Source organism: Cygnus atratus, chromosome 1 (assembly GCF_013377495.2).
Source record: "Cygnus atratus isolate AKBS03 ecotype Queensland, Australia chromosome 1, CAtr_DNAZoo_HiC_assembly, whole genome shotgun sequence".
In the NCBI taxonomy this organism is placed as follows: Eukaryota; Metazoa; Chordata; class Aves; order Anseriformes; family Anatidae; genus Cygnus; species Cygnus atratus.
This window is the reverse complement of record NC_066362.1, coordinates 145,265,913-145,279,775: the sequence shown is the minus strand read 5'-3', so window position 1 is coordinate 145,279,775 and position 13,863 is coordinate 145,265,913. Positions and strand designations below refer to the sequence as shown.

Sequence of the window (13,863 nt, the reverse complement as noted above, 5' to 3'; positions counted from 1 at the left end):
GAAAATAACGTATAATTGTACCTAAAAATAGGTATGTTAGAGAGCTAGCTCCCCTAGCTGAGGGGAGGGTTGCAGTAATGAGTTCAAACTGGTAAGAAGGTTGAGTTTAGTTCAAGATGGAGATTTGCCTGCTTAGTTCTGAATTATTATTTTTTTTTCCCCTAAATTACTTCATTTTTCTCCAAAAGGGTTGTATTTACTTGCGGTTGGCATTTATCAAATGAAAGATGCACTGCCATCTGGTGTCCAAATTGTGTTCACACAAGACACTTAGCATGCACAGGAAAAAATTAATGTGTAATAAGTTTCTTCCTATAAACCTTTGTAAGCTCTGTAGAAGAGATCAGACTGTTCAGAATAAATAGCATCCATGCTGATGAGCACTGCATCAAAATAAGAAAAAGTACAATAGTTTAGTTACTGCGAAATTGCAGTCTAGGTAACGGGACGTTTCTGTAAATGTGCCTGCTTCTTGTTTCTTTTGTAGGTGGAAGAGGGGGAGATGGATGCCCCGTTATCACCTTTCCAGACTACCCAGCTTTCAACGAGATCCCAGAGAAGGAGTTCCAGAATGTCCTGACCTACCTCACCAGCATCCCAAGGTGAGCACCCCGCCAGGAGAAAATAATTCTTATCCAATAAAGGATTTTTTATGTTCAGAAACACATATCATGGGGTAGAGGTCAGGCTTGTATTTAATTAAAGAAAATGCAAATGCAGCAGGTGATGCAGTGTCAATAAGAGTCTTGATTAGTGAGAACAGCCTAATGTAGTAGTTGATAAAACTATAAATAGCAATATATCATTCATCTAGAGGATGAAAGAAGAAATTACTTTCTGGTAGGTATGGATATAGATTCTGTAATAGAAGTTTTCCTCTTGTTTCATATTTTTGCACTGACGGATTTTAGAGTGTGGTGTTGTGTGTTTTAATTGAAAACATATACAATTTTGGCAGGATATGCTAATTCCTGGATGTTACTCAAGATGTTACTCAGGGTGAGGGAATACTCCATAGTTACATACTGGGATTTGTCCTAACCATTTGTGCTTCATTTCATTATCTCAGCAATTAAGTGCTACAGTCTCTGTAGCACTTCCAAAAATCTGACCAGTAGTGCTAAGCAGGCCCAGCAATTAATCCTGATTCTCTTAGAAGGTATGGGATAGTGTTGTCAATGGGCTGCTCAACAAAGATTGTGATTTTTATTGAAAATCTGTTAGGGAAATAGTTCAAGATCCTGACAGAGGTGAGAAAAGTACGTAGCAGAGTAGGGTACAGATGCTAGAATTCAAGAGAACAGACTGGCTTTTTCAGGTAAGATTTAATGGAGGGCAATTCTGAAGAGTAAATCTGCTGAGGAAAGCTGGCAAGTTTTTGGGGACAGCACCGTCCAAGCACAAGAATGGTATATCTTGGAAAATGAGTAGACATCCTGGGAGACTGACCTGGCTGAGCGGGGAAGTTGTGACTTTGAGCTGCAGTACAAAGACAGTATACAGGAGGTGAAAGTAGTGGCAGGCTACAAAGGTGAAATACAGAAACATTGCTTGAACACACAGGGGTGGCTTCAGGAAAATCACAGCACCGCCCAGAAAAAAAAAAATCTGCTGCATTAGCAGTAAAGGAATGAAGAAGGAAAATGTGAGTCTGTGCTGAATGGGCTGGGTATTTTAGTGGCAGCCAACACAGATGAGGCTGAGACGCTTGAAGCAAAGAGTTCATCAGTCTTCTCTGACAGTCTGTCCAGGCCTTTGTGCTTAGAGACAGGATCTGAGTTTGAGAATGACTAGCAACAGGTGAGGATCTTAAGGATCTCTTGAAAAATCTTGACCCAAAACTAGTATTTGGGATAAGCTGAGCTATATCTAGAGTGGTGGGAGAGCCAGCTAATGGCATGGTGAGGCAGCTCTTTATCATCTTTGAAAGATTTTTGAGATCAGACGCAGACTGTGATGACCTGACCGGAGAAAAGCAAATATCGTATTCATCTTCAGAAAGGGCAAGAATAATGATCTGAAGCACTACAGACTAGTTGACCTCACTTTAGTCTGTCAGGAAGTTATGGAGTGAGTCCTCTTAAAATGCATTTATATGCACAAGAAAGCTGAAAGTGCTGGGAAGTAGCCAGCATGGATTAAACAATGGTAAATTGTGCTTGATCAACCTATTTCTATGGTGAAATTGCTGGATGCGTAAATGAGGGGAGGCTGTGCATGTCTCAACTTTAGCAAGACTTTCCACAGTCTTCTCCCAGGAGCCTTGTGTCCAAGTTGGGTTGTTACAGTCTTGACGGGGGCTACTAGGTGGGTGAAAGACTGGTTCATCAATTTGTTACTGGGAGAATAACAAAGCATTGAGACAGGATGCCAAAGGATATCATGGAGTCTTCATTCTTGAAGGTTTTCAAGACCTGACCATACAAAGCCCTGAATAACCTGATCCGAATTTGGGTTGGCCCTGCTTTGAGCAGGAGGTTGGACTGGAAACCTCCTGAGATCCCTTCAAGCCTGGACTATAGTATGAAGTGAGATCTGTTATGTCTTTCCCAAATCGGGCTATGTGGCTTTCCCAGGTTAAATACCCGCAGAAACTCAGGTTGTCTAACTCCGATTAAATGTTGGTCTCAAGCTGTTTTTCTCATTCTTTTCATCGACAATGTTGAGTGCAACTCAGCATGGGCTGTGCTGAATTCGTGTCTGAAACTAATCATGGCAGATTTCCCTCATGCACACACATGCTTTATTTCTCTTCATGAATATGCAGTAAACAAATGGTCTTCTTGTAAAGGTCTTTCCTCTTAATTATTTTGTAGGACCTATTCCCTTTCAGGGAACACTGGTTATATGCAGCACAGTACTGTAAGGTGCTGTCCTGGTTGAACTTGTTAACACCTAGGTAATCAGGAGAGGAGCTGTGAAGCCAACAGTCAGCTTAATTTTCTTTGTTTATCCTTATGTTGTTTAAGCTTTGTGGTGCTAAGCCTCCCTTGATAGTATCTTTCTTGAATACTGTTATTACAAATAATTATGTGCTAAATTCACATCTGCTCCTCCTTTTGAGAGTCCTCCTTTGGCAAGGCGCTTTACTGTGGCCCACTGAACTTCTTCACAGAGTGGGGTTCCTGTGAGAAATTCTGAGCGGAGCAAACAGCATCTGGTTCAGGGAGGAGCACTGAAGGCATCCCAGAGCATCAGTTTGGTGGGAGCACGTTTTGACTAGTTAAAACTCGGGGAGCAGAATTTCTGGAGATTTTCTGTTCTTTTTCCCCTAGCTTCCAATAATTATTCTATGCATATCCAGCCAGCAGCAGCCGTTTCTTAAGTTTGCCTGTTCTTGTAGGATGTTTTTGTTATTTCTTTCTTTTATTTCGAGTTCTTTAGATCACCATCCTGTGTCTACCTAGCTGAGCTATTCTCCTTGGTTTATATAAAAAGCAAGATACTAACTTTTATGACTATAACCATATTTTATGTTCTTGGATTTTTATATTTTTTTGTTACAAGTTTTAAGGTGAAATGTTAATGCCACTGTTAAAATGCTGATAAAACTGGGACCTTTTTAGTGCCTGAGAACTGCTGTAATCTCAAAGGGCTTTGGTCATCCCTGACATCTTCTCTAATGGTGTTACAAGCTTACTGTGTTAAATTTTGTTTATAAGCCCTTGGGTAGGTGTATAGGAACAACAAACTGCAGAAATGCTGCTAACCAGATGTCAGCATACATTCCCTCATAAAACATCTTCTGCCAACAATAAGCTATTGACTGCATATACCTCAAAGGTGGGCAGTATTGTGAACTTCTTTGAATTGCTCATATTTCTAGTGTTGTTAAAGTTGTCACAAGGCAGGATTTTTGTTGTTATCTTATTTTTCAGTGGCTAACATTTTAAAGACTGTTCTGGATGCTTTGGAAACTGCTTTTGAGGGAAGCGGAGGCAGATAGTTAATCGTTTATTTGTTTTGCAAGTTTATTAAAAAGGTCTAAGATATACAAATTTACAGGAAGGGTAAAAATGCAGCCCACAGCTTTTACCCATGGAATCCTCTACTGATCAGTATCATTTAGGTTATGAAATATGTAACTTTGTCTTTGGGTTGTTCTGACTCAGGGGAAGAAGAGAGGCTTTTTCATAGAAAACCCCTGTAGAGCATGGACACGTCTGGAGCCACAACAGTTCCTTGGAAAACATGCTAGGCTGTTCGTGCCACTTGGCCCTGTACAAGATTCCCTATCACAGCAAGGGGTTGGCAGCAATAACTCAAAGCTTATTGTCTGACTGCCTGCAGTCATGTGTTAGGGGAAATGATATTTCATGGGAATGACAATGAGAAACTGCTAAGAGCCCCATAAGAAAGGACCTTTCTATGTTCTGCAGAAGATTTTTGCCTAATAAAATACTTACTAGTATAGTAAATTCTAGCAGTGGCATCAGATTTTCAAGATTTGTTCTCAAGTGAAAGGAGTACTAGTAAAAGTCTTGGTAATAAGACTGACTAAGGACATCTTGTCGAAAGAGAAAAACCAAAACCTCTTAACAAGTTGTTACTATTCCCTTTGATTGCGTAGGTGTAAAAATGACCTTGTCCCTTCTCATTGAATTATTATTCTGTACTATCTAAACACTGAGTTTAACAAGCTTTTCCTGTACAAACGTTTTCTTGTCTCTTTCATAGTGAACTGCTACAATGAAGAGTTAAATATCTCATGGGTCACCTTGCATTCAGAAATGGAACTATTATAAGTTGCACGTTACCAGCTTAGATGACCTTGGAGTAAAATGATGCAAACAGCAGACCTATCAGCATGTGCTCAGATGTGGAAGTCTGATAAGTTGAGGAAGTTAAGAAAGGAGACAGTGGAAAGGGAATATCTCATTTCAATTTAAGATACACCGTTAACCATGGTGCAATTGTATATTATTAAACAAAAAGCTGAACCATCTCCCTCAGATTGCTAACATTGCAAGGAAAACGTGTGTTCTATAGACAGCTAGATAAAGTACAGTACCTCATGCATGGTTTGTAATAATCTCAAAATACTCAGTACAAGGTTGTTGACATGCTGTGTGACAACAGTCATGTACCATGTGTACTTAAAGATCGTTGCTGTACCAAGAAAAAATGATGGATTAAAAATAAGAACTATACACTGTGGAAGATTATAGCCCATCCTTTTATATTTCACTTTGTAACGAGATGTACATTGTAAAGGTATATATCTAATACTTCTGAAATGGATTCTTCTTTTTAACAGCTGGTGGGTTTAGTACTATTATTGAAGTACAAAACGTTTTGTATTTAAAAGCTGGAGACTCTCTTCCTGAGAATGATTCTTTTTTTTTTTTTTTTTTTTTTTTTACTTAGTTCAAGTGATTTTTTTTACTGTTTTATACCTGTAGTACCCAAGAAGAAAGAAGGAGAATCCTTGGCAGTATGTAATGTACTTAGGGCAATGCCTTACAGGAAGAGTACTTTAACTACAACATTAAATTTCTACAAATACTTTTGATATAAGTACTGATCATCAGGAATTAATAGGTTTTAACAATATAGTTTCTGAATAAATTCATATCTGCAGATACGTGTATGTAAGAGAGAGGATCTTTAAAGTCAATTGGCTTTCAGCAGAGAACAGTGAGCCAAGTCTTGCCTGTATTTGAGATGCTTTGAGGAGACTTTATAATGTCCATGTAGCTGGTCTGATACTCCTTAGAGCCTGCAGAGAAGTATGTCTCCTGTTACTCAGCTGGATGAGTCCTTTGGGGATTGCTGCTGAGCTGGGTAGGAAGACAAGGTTGTTTCACCACAGAGTTGAATAAAAATCTGAAGGCTTCCATACACAGTGTCTGTCATTGCTACTGCAAAGTGGGAGAGGCACCTGTGAGATGTGCCTTTTACATCACATATACAAAGAGTGGAGGAAGAATATTTCATTCAAGTTTGGAATAGATTCCTAAAGCAACTGCCAAATGTACTCTTAAGTTATTTCAGGGCATTCAGTATGCTTTTCTCTTTTTTTCTGTTTTGAAAATATTTTTTCACCTTTTCTATTTATCCTAGTAAATGGACTTCTAAGATCTATGATGTACACTGAAGGCAAGTGTTATATATGCTTATTTCTATCAATCACAGCTGACACTTAACATCGTTTATTAACTTGCCAATGTGTATGTGTTCTTGGAAAATGTTTACAAAATCTGGGGTGTGACATGAGAACTTGGTCCAAAATAAATTAGTAGATAACTGCAGTGGTTTAAAAAAAAAAAAAAGACAGGATTTTTCAAACATATGGCTTTGTTTCTGGCTAATTAGCAGTTTCTACTGCAATCTGATAACAATATGCTGTATGAGAAACTAAAAGAATATGGCTTTCATGTTTTTTTCATTGCTCTTATAGGTTTGTCCTTGAACAAATTTTAGCTTGCCTTTTTTTTTTTGTGGTCACAAGAGATTAAAAAATTAACATTCTATATGTGTAACACTGTCTTAAATCCAAAGTTCCCTTCAAGAGAAATGGTATAGATTAGAAAAATTCGAGTTGTCATGGCCAATTCTAGTCCCACGCTGCTTATTAAATACAATACACAGGCCTTTTGTGCTTGTATTCAGACAGAGCCTTGTACTGCCTGTGTTTGTAATGCCCTTCTGTCCTGCTGCATGATCCTAAGCATATCTCAGGTTAAATTGTCATGTTCTGCTATTTCCTGTTTTGAAAACTGTCCCCATCAGTTTCCTGCCCAGGAGAATGTCCTCGTCTTTAAGATCCCGATGGTTTACAAAGGCCCGAACACAGTGTGGTGTTCTAAGAAATGCTATTGTTCATGGTACCGCCTGGTGTGTGAAATTAGGGAGCGAGCCTGGCCAAGTTATGAAACGGAACAAGATAACTTCACAAAGCATTGGCGTCTGGGAGTTATAAAGTTCTGTTGTTACGGCCTGGCGAGTTCCAGACCGTTCCTTACTAAGTGCACCAGCTCTCTGTCATTTGGGATAACATCGGGTTGCCAAAAAACTAAAAGGAAACATCTTCACTAAGCCTCCCCAGGGGGCTCACGTCCAAGAAGACTTTGTTAGTATGGGCGCTGCAAAGCATCAGGAGGTGGATTTAGCTAGGGACAGGATGACCGTGGCACACCATGGTGTGGATGTTGATGGAGCTAACAAACCTTGGTGTGCACAGAGCTTGTGTGTGGAGCAGGCTTAGGTCTGGCTAGTCTTGTCAGCATGGTTTCACCACTGTGCCCTGCGAGCTGGGGCACCTGCATTAGGGTAACGCTGTCTTTGGGCCTGAAGAGTCCTTCATAGTCCAGGCCGACCTTCTGAAGAGCCAGTGCGGGAGGGTAACCACATGTGTTACCTCATTTATCTGCAACCTAAATAAGCAGCCCACTACTAGCTAAGAGTTAACTACTTCTATTTTATAGAGTGCCGGGGATGAATGCCACCACATAATGGGTAAGAAGTGCCAAAAACCAGACACCCTGTCAGTTCACACTGACACACTGAGCAACAGTTTTGCAGCTTCAGTGTCTATTTGTGTCAGCTGTGTTTCATTTCTACGCTCTCCTCTTTGTCAGATTACAATCCAGGCTAAAGATGTGGAACCTGTATCCTGCTGTTACCTTGGCAGCCCCTCAAATTCGTCAGTGAGAACACCCCAGGGCTTCCAGCAAAATCTGTCATGCTGTGCGTGCCCTTCCTCTCTGAGCACAGCTGCCAAACAGTTGTAAATGCCATATGTTTCTGTAAGCAGAAAAGAAATGTAAAGGTTTACGTTTAAAGTGTTGAATCCTGAGGTAAAGTGGTGGTCGGAAGCTTTTGTGTCAGATACGTTGTTTGACAACATTAGGTCAAAGCTCAGTGTGTTACTTAGTCTGAATTTTTCCTGGGTTTGGGGCAATTTATGGGTGTTCTGATGTCCACCTTGTGAATATATTAAGCTTGTTTTAAGGTTCGTCCCTGTTGAGGGGATTCTTTAAATCCCACTTACACCTTCAGGGCTTAGAGGATTTGAGTAGTATATAGGCTCTGTACGCATGACACATGTTATCCAGTGGTAAACTTAATCTGGTAAGGAGACAAGGTAAAATTGAGGAAGTTAATTAGTAAAATGCTGGACCTCATGCTGGAGCTTTCATTAGGTCTAATCTAAACTGCAGAGAATTTAACACCCTATTTAAGTATAAACTCACCTTCCTAAAACACAGCATGCAGCCTTCCAGAAAACGTGTTGGTACTTCGTGCAGTGGCATTAGTGGTTGTTGAAGTGCACTGGAAATATGTTTAATTCCAATGTCATAGTTCTGAATTGGTGTAAAAATGCTTTTATGGAATCAGACTTGATTGTTCTAAAGCTAGGAGCACTCAGGCTTTCTGTTGTTCATATTTACTTAAGCTTAACCAACATGGAGCCCTTTCGCCTTTACTGACCTATTTATCCTTAATTGTCCCTCAAGGATAACGTGGCCTACTTCAGCCATCTGTAGTTAAGTCTAAATGAGTCCTCAAAATTGTCGTCTTTCTTCAGTCCTTATAAAAGCAATTCTGTGTGGCCTGAAGAAATTACACTGAATTTTCCATTCAGAAAATAAAAGTTCTTCTCTAAAAATATGTACTCTAGTTAACTTCACACATTAAAAGAGGGCCTGCTAAGCAGTGACTTTGTCTTTTAATGATTATTTCATTTACCTGCAGAAAAGCATCTAAGCCATGCTGATTTTAGCGTGTGTGATTCCTTAGTGGTGTAAAACTTGCTAAGTTACTGTACAAAAAGGCTGATGGAAAGGAAATCTGTGTATGTGATACAAGGGGAGATGGAAGATGATGCCTGGATGCTTCAGTTCTTATTCTAACATTGGCTATATTCCCTCATCTCCCTTTACCGACAGACTAAGCTTTTTGGAGCAGAAAGGATGTCAGCATATATGATGGAATATAGCCAGCCTTACTGTGCTCCAATCAGCAAATGTTTGTTTGTTTGTTTTATTTATTTTAAGGAGGATTTGGCATGAAAGTGCAAGTGTGTTATGAGGTGGTAGAGCAGGAGACAATAAGAGATAATGGAGAAGATAGGGACCCCCATATCTAAAGCTGAGTGGGGAGGCAAAGAGAAATGTGATTCTGCATGCTATATGAATCAGTGCAAACACTTAAAAATAAATAAACTCTAGTCCTGTGCTGCTTATTTGGCCAAGAAGCACAAGCAGTGCTTTATACAAGTGCCTCAGGTAGCCATGTTTGGATTTGTGTGGCATGATTTCAAGAGACCTGCTGCTGTGGAGGATAAAGACCTTTGCTTTGGGACCAAGGCTTAAGAGCAGCTTTACTGATCACAGTGAGCTGGCACTCGCCTTGTCTACAGTATGTCTCTGATAGGAACCCATCTTCCTTGCAGGTTCTTGCTTTAAAAGCAGATGCCAAGAGCTTTTGTGGTCACAGTCCTGTGGTGACTGAAGGATCTTCAGGACAGGGGTAGGGCTGGAGCAGATATGAATGACCAGATTTGGCATTCTGGGCCGCAGTCATTGCAGGAGAGGCTGTGAAGCTTGGGGATGTCCAAAGTTTTGTCAACCCCTTAGACAAAGCTCTTTGGAGTTGCATTCATTGCTCTGTTTTTCTGTTCCAGGCTCTGTGATTCTGCTAGTCTTCTCTGCCTCAGGAGCAAACTACAACCATTTGCTTAACACGTTTTTCTTATTATTTATTCATGCCACCTCGCAACCCAACATGCATCTAAATTCTTCTTTTCATATATTACTGCTGGCTTGCTGTGAGATCCTGAAGTTCAATTTTGTGTATCTGATGATTGACCAATTCTGAGCAAGATGAAATATGTTATGAATATTTCAGATAGTCCTGAGGCATGAACTAGCAACAACTGAGACCACAAAAGTAAGCGTGATATGAAAAACGACAGATGAGCTTTTTATCAGTAGTATTCTAGATAAGATTTAGGGAGAGTTAACTGGGAAAGGGAGAAGGAAGGACAAATGCATGGGGGGGGGAGGGAAACAAAATTTCTTATCTGAACCTTATCTCATGATGAGAAACTTTAACGGGTTCTGCTTCAACAGAAAGACACAGGTTTTCCATGCAGCTTCTTCAGTTTCTCTGAAGAGAAGGGAGTAAGTATCAAAGTAAAGAGAATGTCAAAAAGCTGTGATTTCATTGCACGTTTAAAAATCCATATATTCTAAAAATTCCATTGTAAAATGAAAATGAGGGCAGTATAGTATGCATGTTGTCGCATCTATAGCGATTTAGTTGTGTTTTTTGTTTGTTTGTTTAGGGGAAGGCAGTTTTTATTCTTATTTTTAAAATCAGACTATAAATGTAAGAATCAATGAGAAATGCTGTCTCCTTGCTCACAGGTTATATTCCTGTTATGGGATGTGACAACATAAGCTATGTTGGGTGAAATGCAGCTGGTACCGCCAGGAGCTTTATATATAAACATTTTTATTTGGTATTTCAATGATTTTGGACAGACCACTAGAGGCTGCCCTTGGATAGCAGCACTTCTGAATGCTTCATTTTAAATTTCTTTTGCTGGAATTCCTTCTTTCCTGTCATTTTTTTATGAACAATTGTCAGCCTAAACTTGGGTTATGTATATTTTTCCTTCTGCAGTTGAAGTGCCTTCAGCTCCCTGTGAAATGGCCCAATAATCCAAAAATAATCCAAAATATCAAAAAATGAATCCAAAATAATCCAAATAATCCAAAATAACAAATAGTTCTAGACCAATCGCCTGTTGTCAAAGCACTGTACAGGAATTCCCTAGTTAAACACAGTAATGATGAGATGGCAAATTTTGTCCAAATTCCAGGGATTTGAGTACAGAGAAATAAAGCTGCAGTGCAGTGACTTTTACACCAAGCTGGACATCTCAGGAAGCATGGGCTGAGCCTGTTCATGGATGCTGTGCTCTAGGGGTGGTTTTCCAAGGAGACCAGAAGCAATGGACGCGTCCTCAACTCTGCTTCCTGCACTATCTGACTTCTTCAGAGTTTTCAGCTGAAGATACAAGGGTTAAAAAAAAAAAAACGACAGAAGTGTTAGAAATTCTATCTTAATTATGCAGAAGTCATCGTTGTGTTCCAACTTTGCCCCATGTGTAACAAAATGGGGCACTCTTCATTGTTTCTATGGTTTTGGTTTGTGTTTGTTTGTTTCCCTCATAAATGTTACTGGATTAAAAAGTGCTATCTGATAGACTGGTTATATACCTCAACAGGAAGTGGTTCCTGGGGGAATCCAAACTGAGATTTCAGGCCTACGGTGTGAATCGGAGCTGAAATGTCATGCCAGTTTGCTTTGGGAGCTCTGGAGGTCTGCTAGGTAGCCAAAGAGCTTTACTTGAGTGTTCAGAAATGGTATGTTCATAAATGTTATGCTTGTTAGGAACAGCTCTGTTCTCGGATGCGTGCAGTCATACATCTGTGGCAGAATTTGGCACCAAAATGCTATTTTCTGTCAAAACAATTAAATGTCATCACAGTATCATGCAATTGCATATACAACCATCTTCTGGGTATATGCTTTCATTCTATTTATTTTCTTGGCAGATTTTTTTCTTTGCCACTGATATTTTGATAACAATGCAAAACGCAAATTTTCTGTCATAAAAATAGCAAATGCAATTTTAAAGTTTGATAATTTAGAGCAAGTATAATTAGTTGGAAGATACTACCTTCTGGCTTTCAAAGCACTTCCAACTTGCCTTAGGCGTGTAAGTATGATTTGTGCATTTGCAAAATATATTTGGAATATCATTTGTAATGTTGTCATTATAAAGCATTATAATGCATTTTTATTTTCCAGACTATTTTTCAATTGAATGCTTTTAAGTACTAATTTAAGTGCAGGGTCTTAGAAAACATCTGAAATAGCAGCAGCATTACAAAGCAGTATTCAGCTTAGATACTGCGTTAAAACCTACAGGCTCCCTTACCAATTGAAACTAGCAAGTTCATTGTCCAGTGTAGAGCTCAAACAATGCCTGGTTTATAGTTTTATTTCAGTTCCTGCAATCTCTAAATTGATTTCATTGTGTGCCTTCTACAGTGAGGCTGGGTATTATGAGCTATAAAAGCCTGTGATATCTGAAGCTCCCAAACTGGGGCTTTGTGGAGCATGATGTAGCCTCCTATTTCCATCATTTACTCAAGAAAGCACAAAACCATTTTATTTTCCTTAAGCGTTGTGGTTACCAAGGGTAAGAAGTCATTAATCTCGGTCTCACTTTGGATAGTCAGACGCTGTCAAAGATCAAAATACAAAGATTAGATCAAGTAAAAATATATGTGAAAATTAAGAAGTAGAATACCTTTCAAAAATTACAGGAAAGTGTCAAATCTGATTTTTTGTTGTTGTTTTGTGTTCTTGTTCTTATTGCTGGTTTTTTTTTAAATAAATAAATAAATACCCAGCTGGTCAGTTTGTATTGGAATCAGATGGATTGGCCAGTTTTGAAACAAAGTAGGTGTTGCAATAATGAACGGTGAAGAATTAAAAGACAGTGAAACTGCTGTCTAATTACTACCAGTGCCTAGGTACTAGGCTTTTTTAATGTTATAATTTAACTTTTTTTTTTTCCTTTGTTGAATTCGTAAAGCATTGAATTCTTCTGCTCTAGGAAGTACTGCATCCTCTAGAACATACCGAAAACTCAAATAGAAGTCTTGGTTTTCCTATATAAAGGGCATAAGGATGGGAGACATGGGACAAGGCTATGCTGGGGGAATTGTTGCTGCTCTTCATTTTGATGGAAAACCTGTATGAAAACAGCTAACGTGCAACCAACCTTAGAGTTCCTGTCGCCATAGGGTTTGACTGATTATTTTTTTCATAATTGCTGTAGCAAAGATTGGTTTATTAATACCACATTCTTCACTTTATTATCTGACTGTATTCTAGAGCCTATAAAAGCCATTAAGGAGAAGGCAAGTCTCTGCTTTCATTCCTTGCCAAGGCATTGATGTTTTCATTTTTTTGAATCTGTGACACATTTAGGATTAAAGAACGAGTTCTTGCCCCCCTCCCTCACTTCCCTTGGAAGACATCCTTTGCAGTGGCAGCAGAGATGGGAAGTAGTCTTTGAAGTGGCTGAGATTCAATCAGTTGAAACGCATCTTAAAGTGTAGGATGCAAAGTTTCTCTTGGGAAACGATAACCTTGGTAGTATTGTCTGGTTTTCTACAGTCTCTTCCTAAGCAAAGTAAGAGGGAATGCTGTTCATGATTACCCTAACCTGTGCTCTGATGGCTGAATATAGGATGATATATATATGGGATGATACCATTCTGCTTTCAGAGTGGTAGCTGCTGGGAGGATTTTCATCATTAGGGCATGATGGGAACAATTGATGCTTGAAGTGCTCAGGCTATAGGACTGTCTACTTTTCATACGATGAACCTGTTTGAGCTCCAACTTATCCTTTTTTTGCACTAGACACAAGTCCACCTTTGAGAAGGAAATATATATATATATATATATATATTTATTTATTTATAGAGCTGGTCCACACAATCTTTCTCATGACATACACAAGTCTAAAAGTAGCTGCTATATGGACAGGGTGGCCAGTACCATTCCTAAGATGATCTGTCACCATGTCTTGTATGTTTGCCCCTTTTGTGGTGCAGTAGGATGGTGGATAATGGGCAGATGGGCCAGTTCAACAGTGCTTCCTACATAGGCCTGCATGTTGTATACCAGAAGGGTATTGTATATTATATGTTGTATACCAGAAGGTTGTATACCAGAAGGATTTGTGAGCAGCTTGAAGAGATACTACATCTCTTCAAGCCATGTCCGCATGTCACTGATTCTTATTAATGATTAGTGATGAGCTACAGA

The 13,863-nt window shown here is 39.3% G+C and overlaps 1 protein-coding gene across 1 annotated transcript in view; it reads left to right on the top strand.

The window, feature by feature from the left end:
* The window catches only part of MCF2L (MCF.2 cell line derived transforming sequence like), a 155,102-nt gene that overhangs the window by 95,949 nt on the left and 45,290 nt on the right, over positions 1-13,863 (top strand). Inside the window, exon 4 of the mRNA XM_050708351.1 lies at positions 488-602. Coding sequence (XP_050564308.1) covers positions 488-602 — 115 coding nt within the window. The remainder of the gene's footprint in view (positions 1-487; positions 603-13,863) is intronic.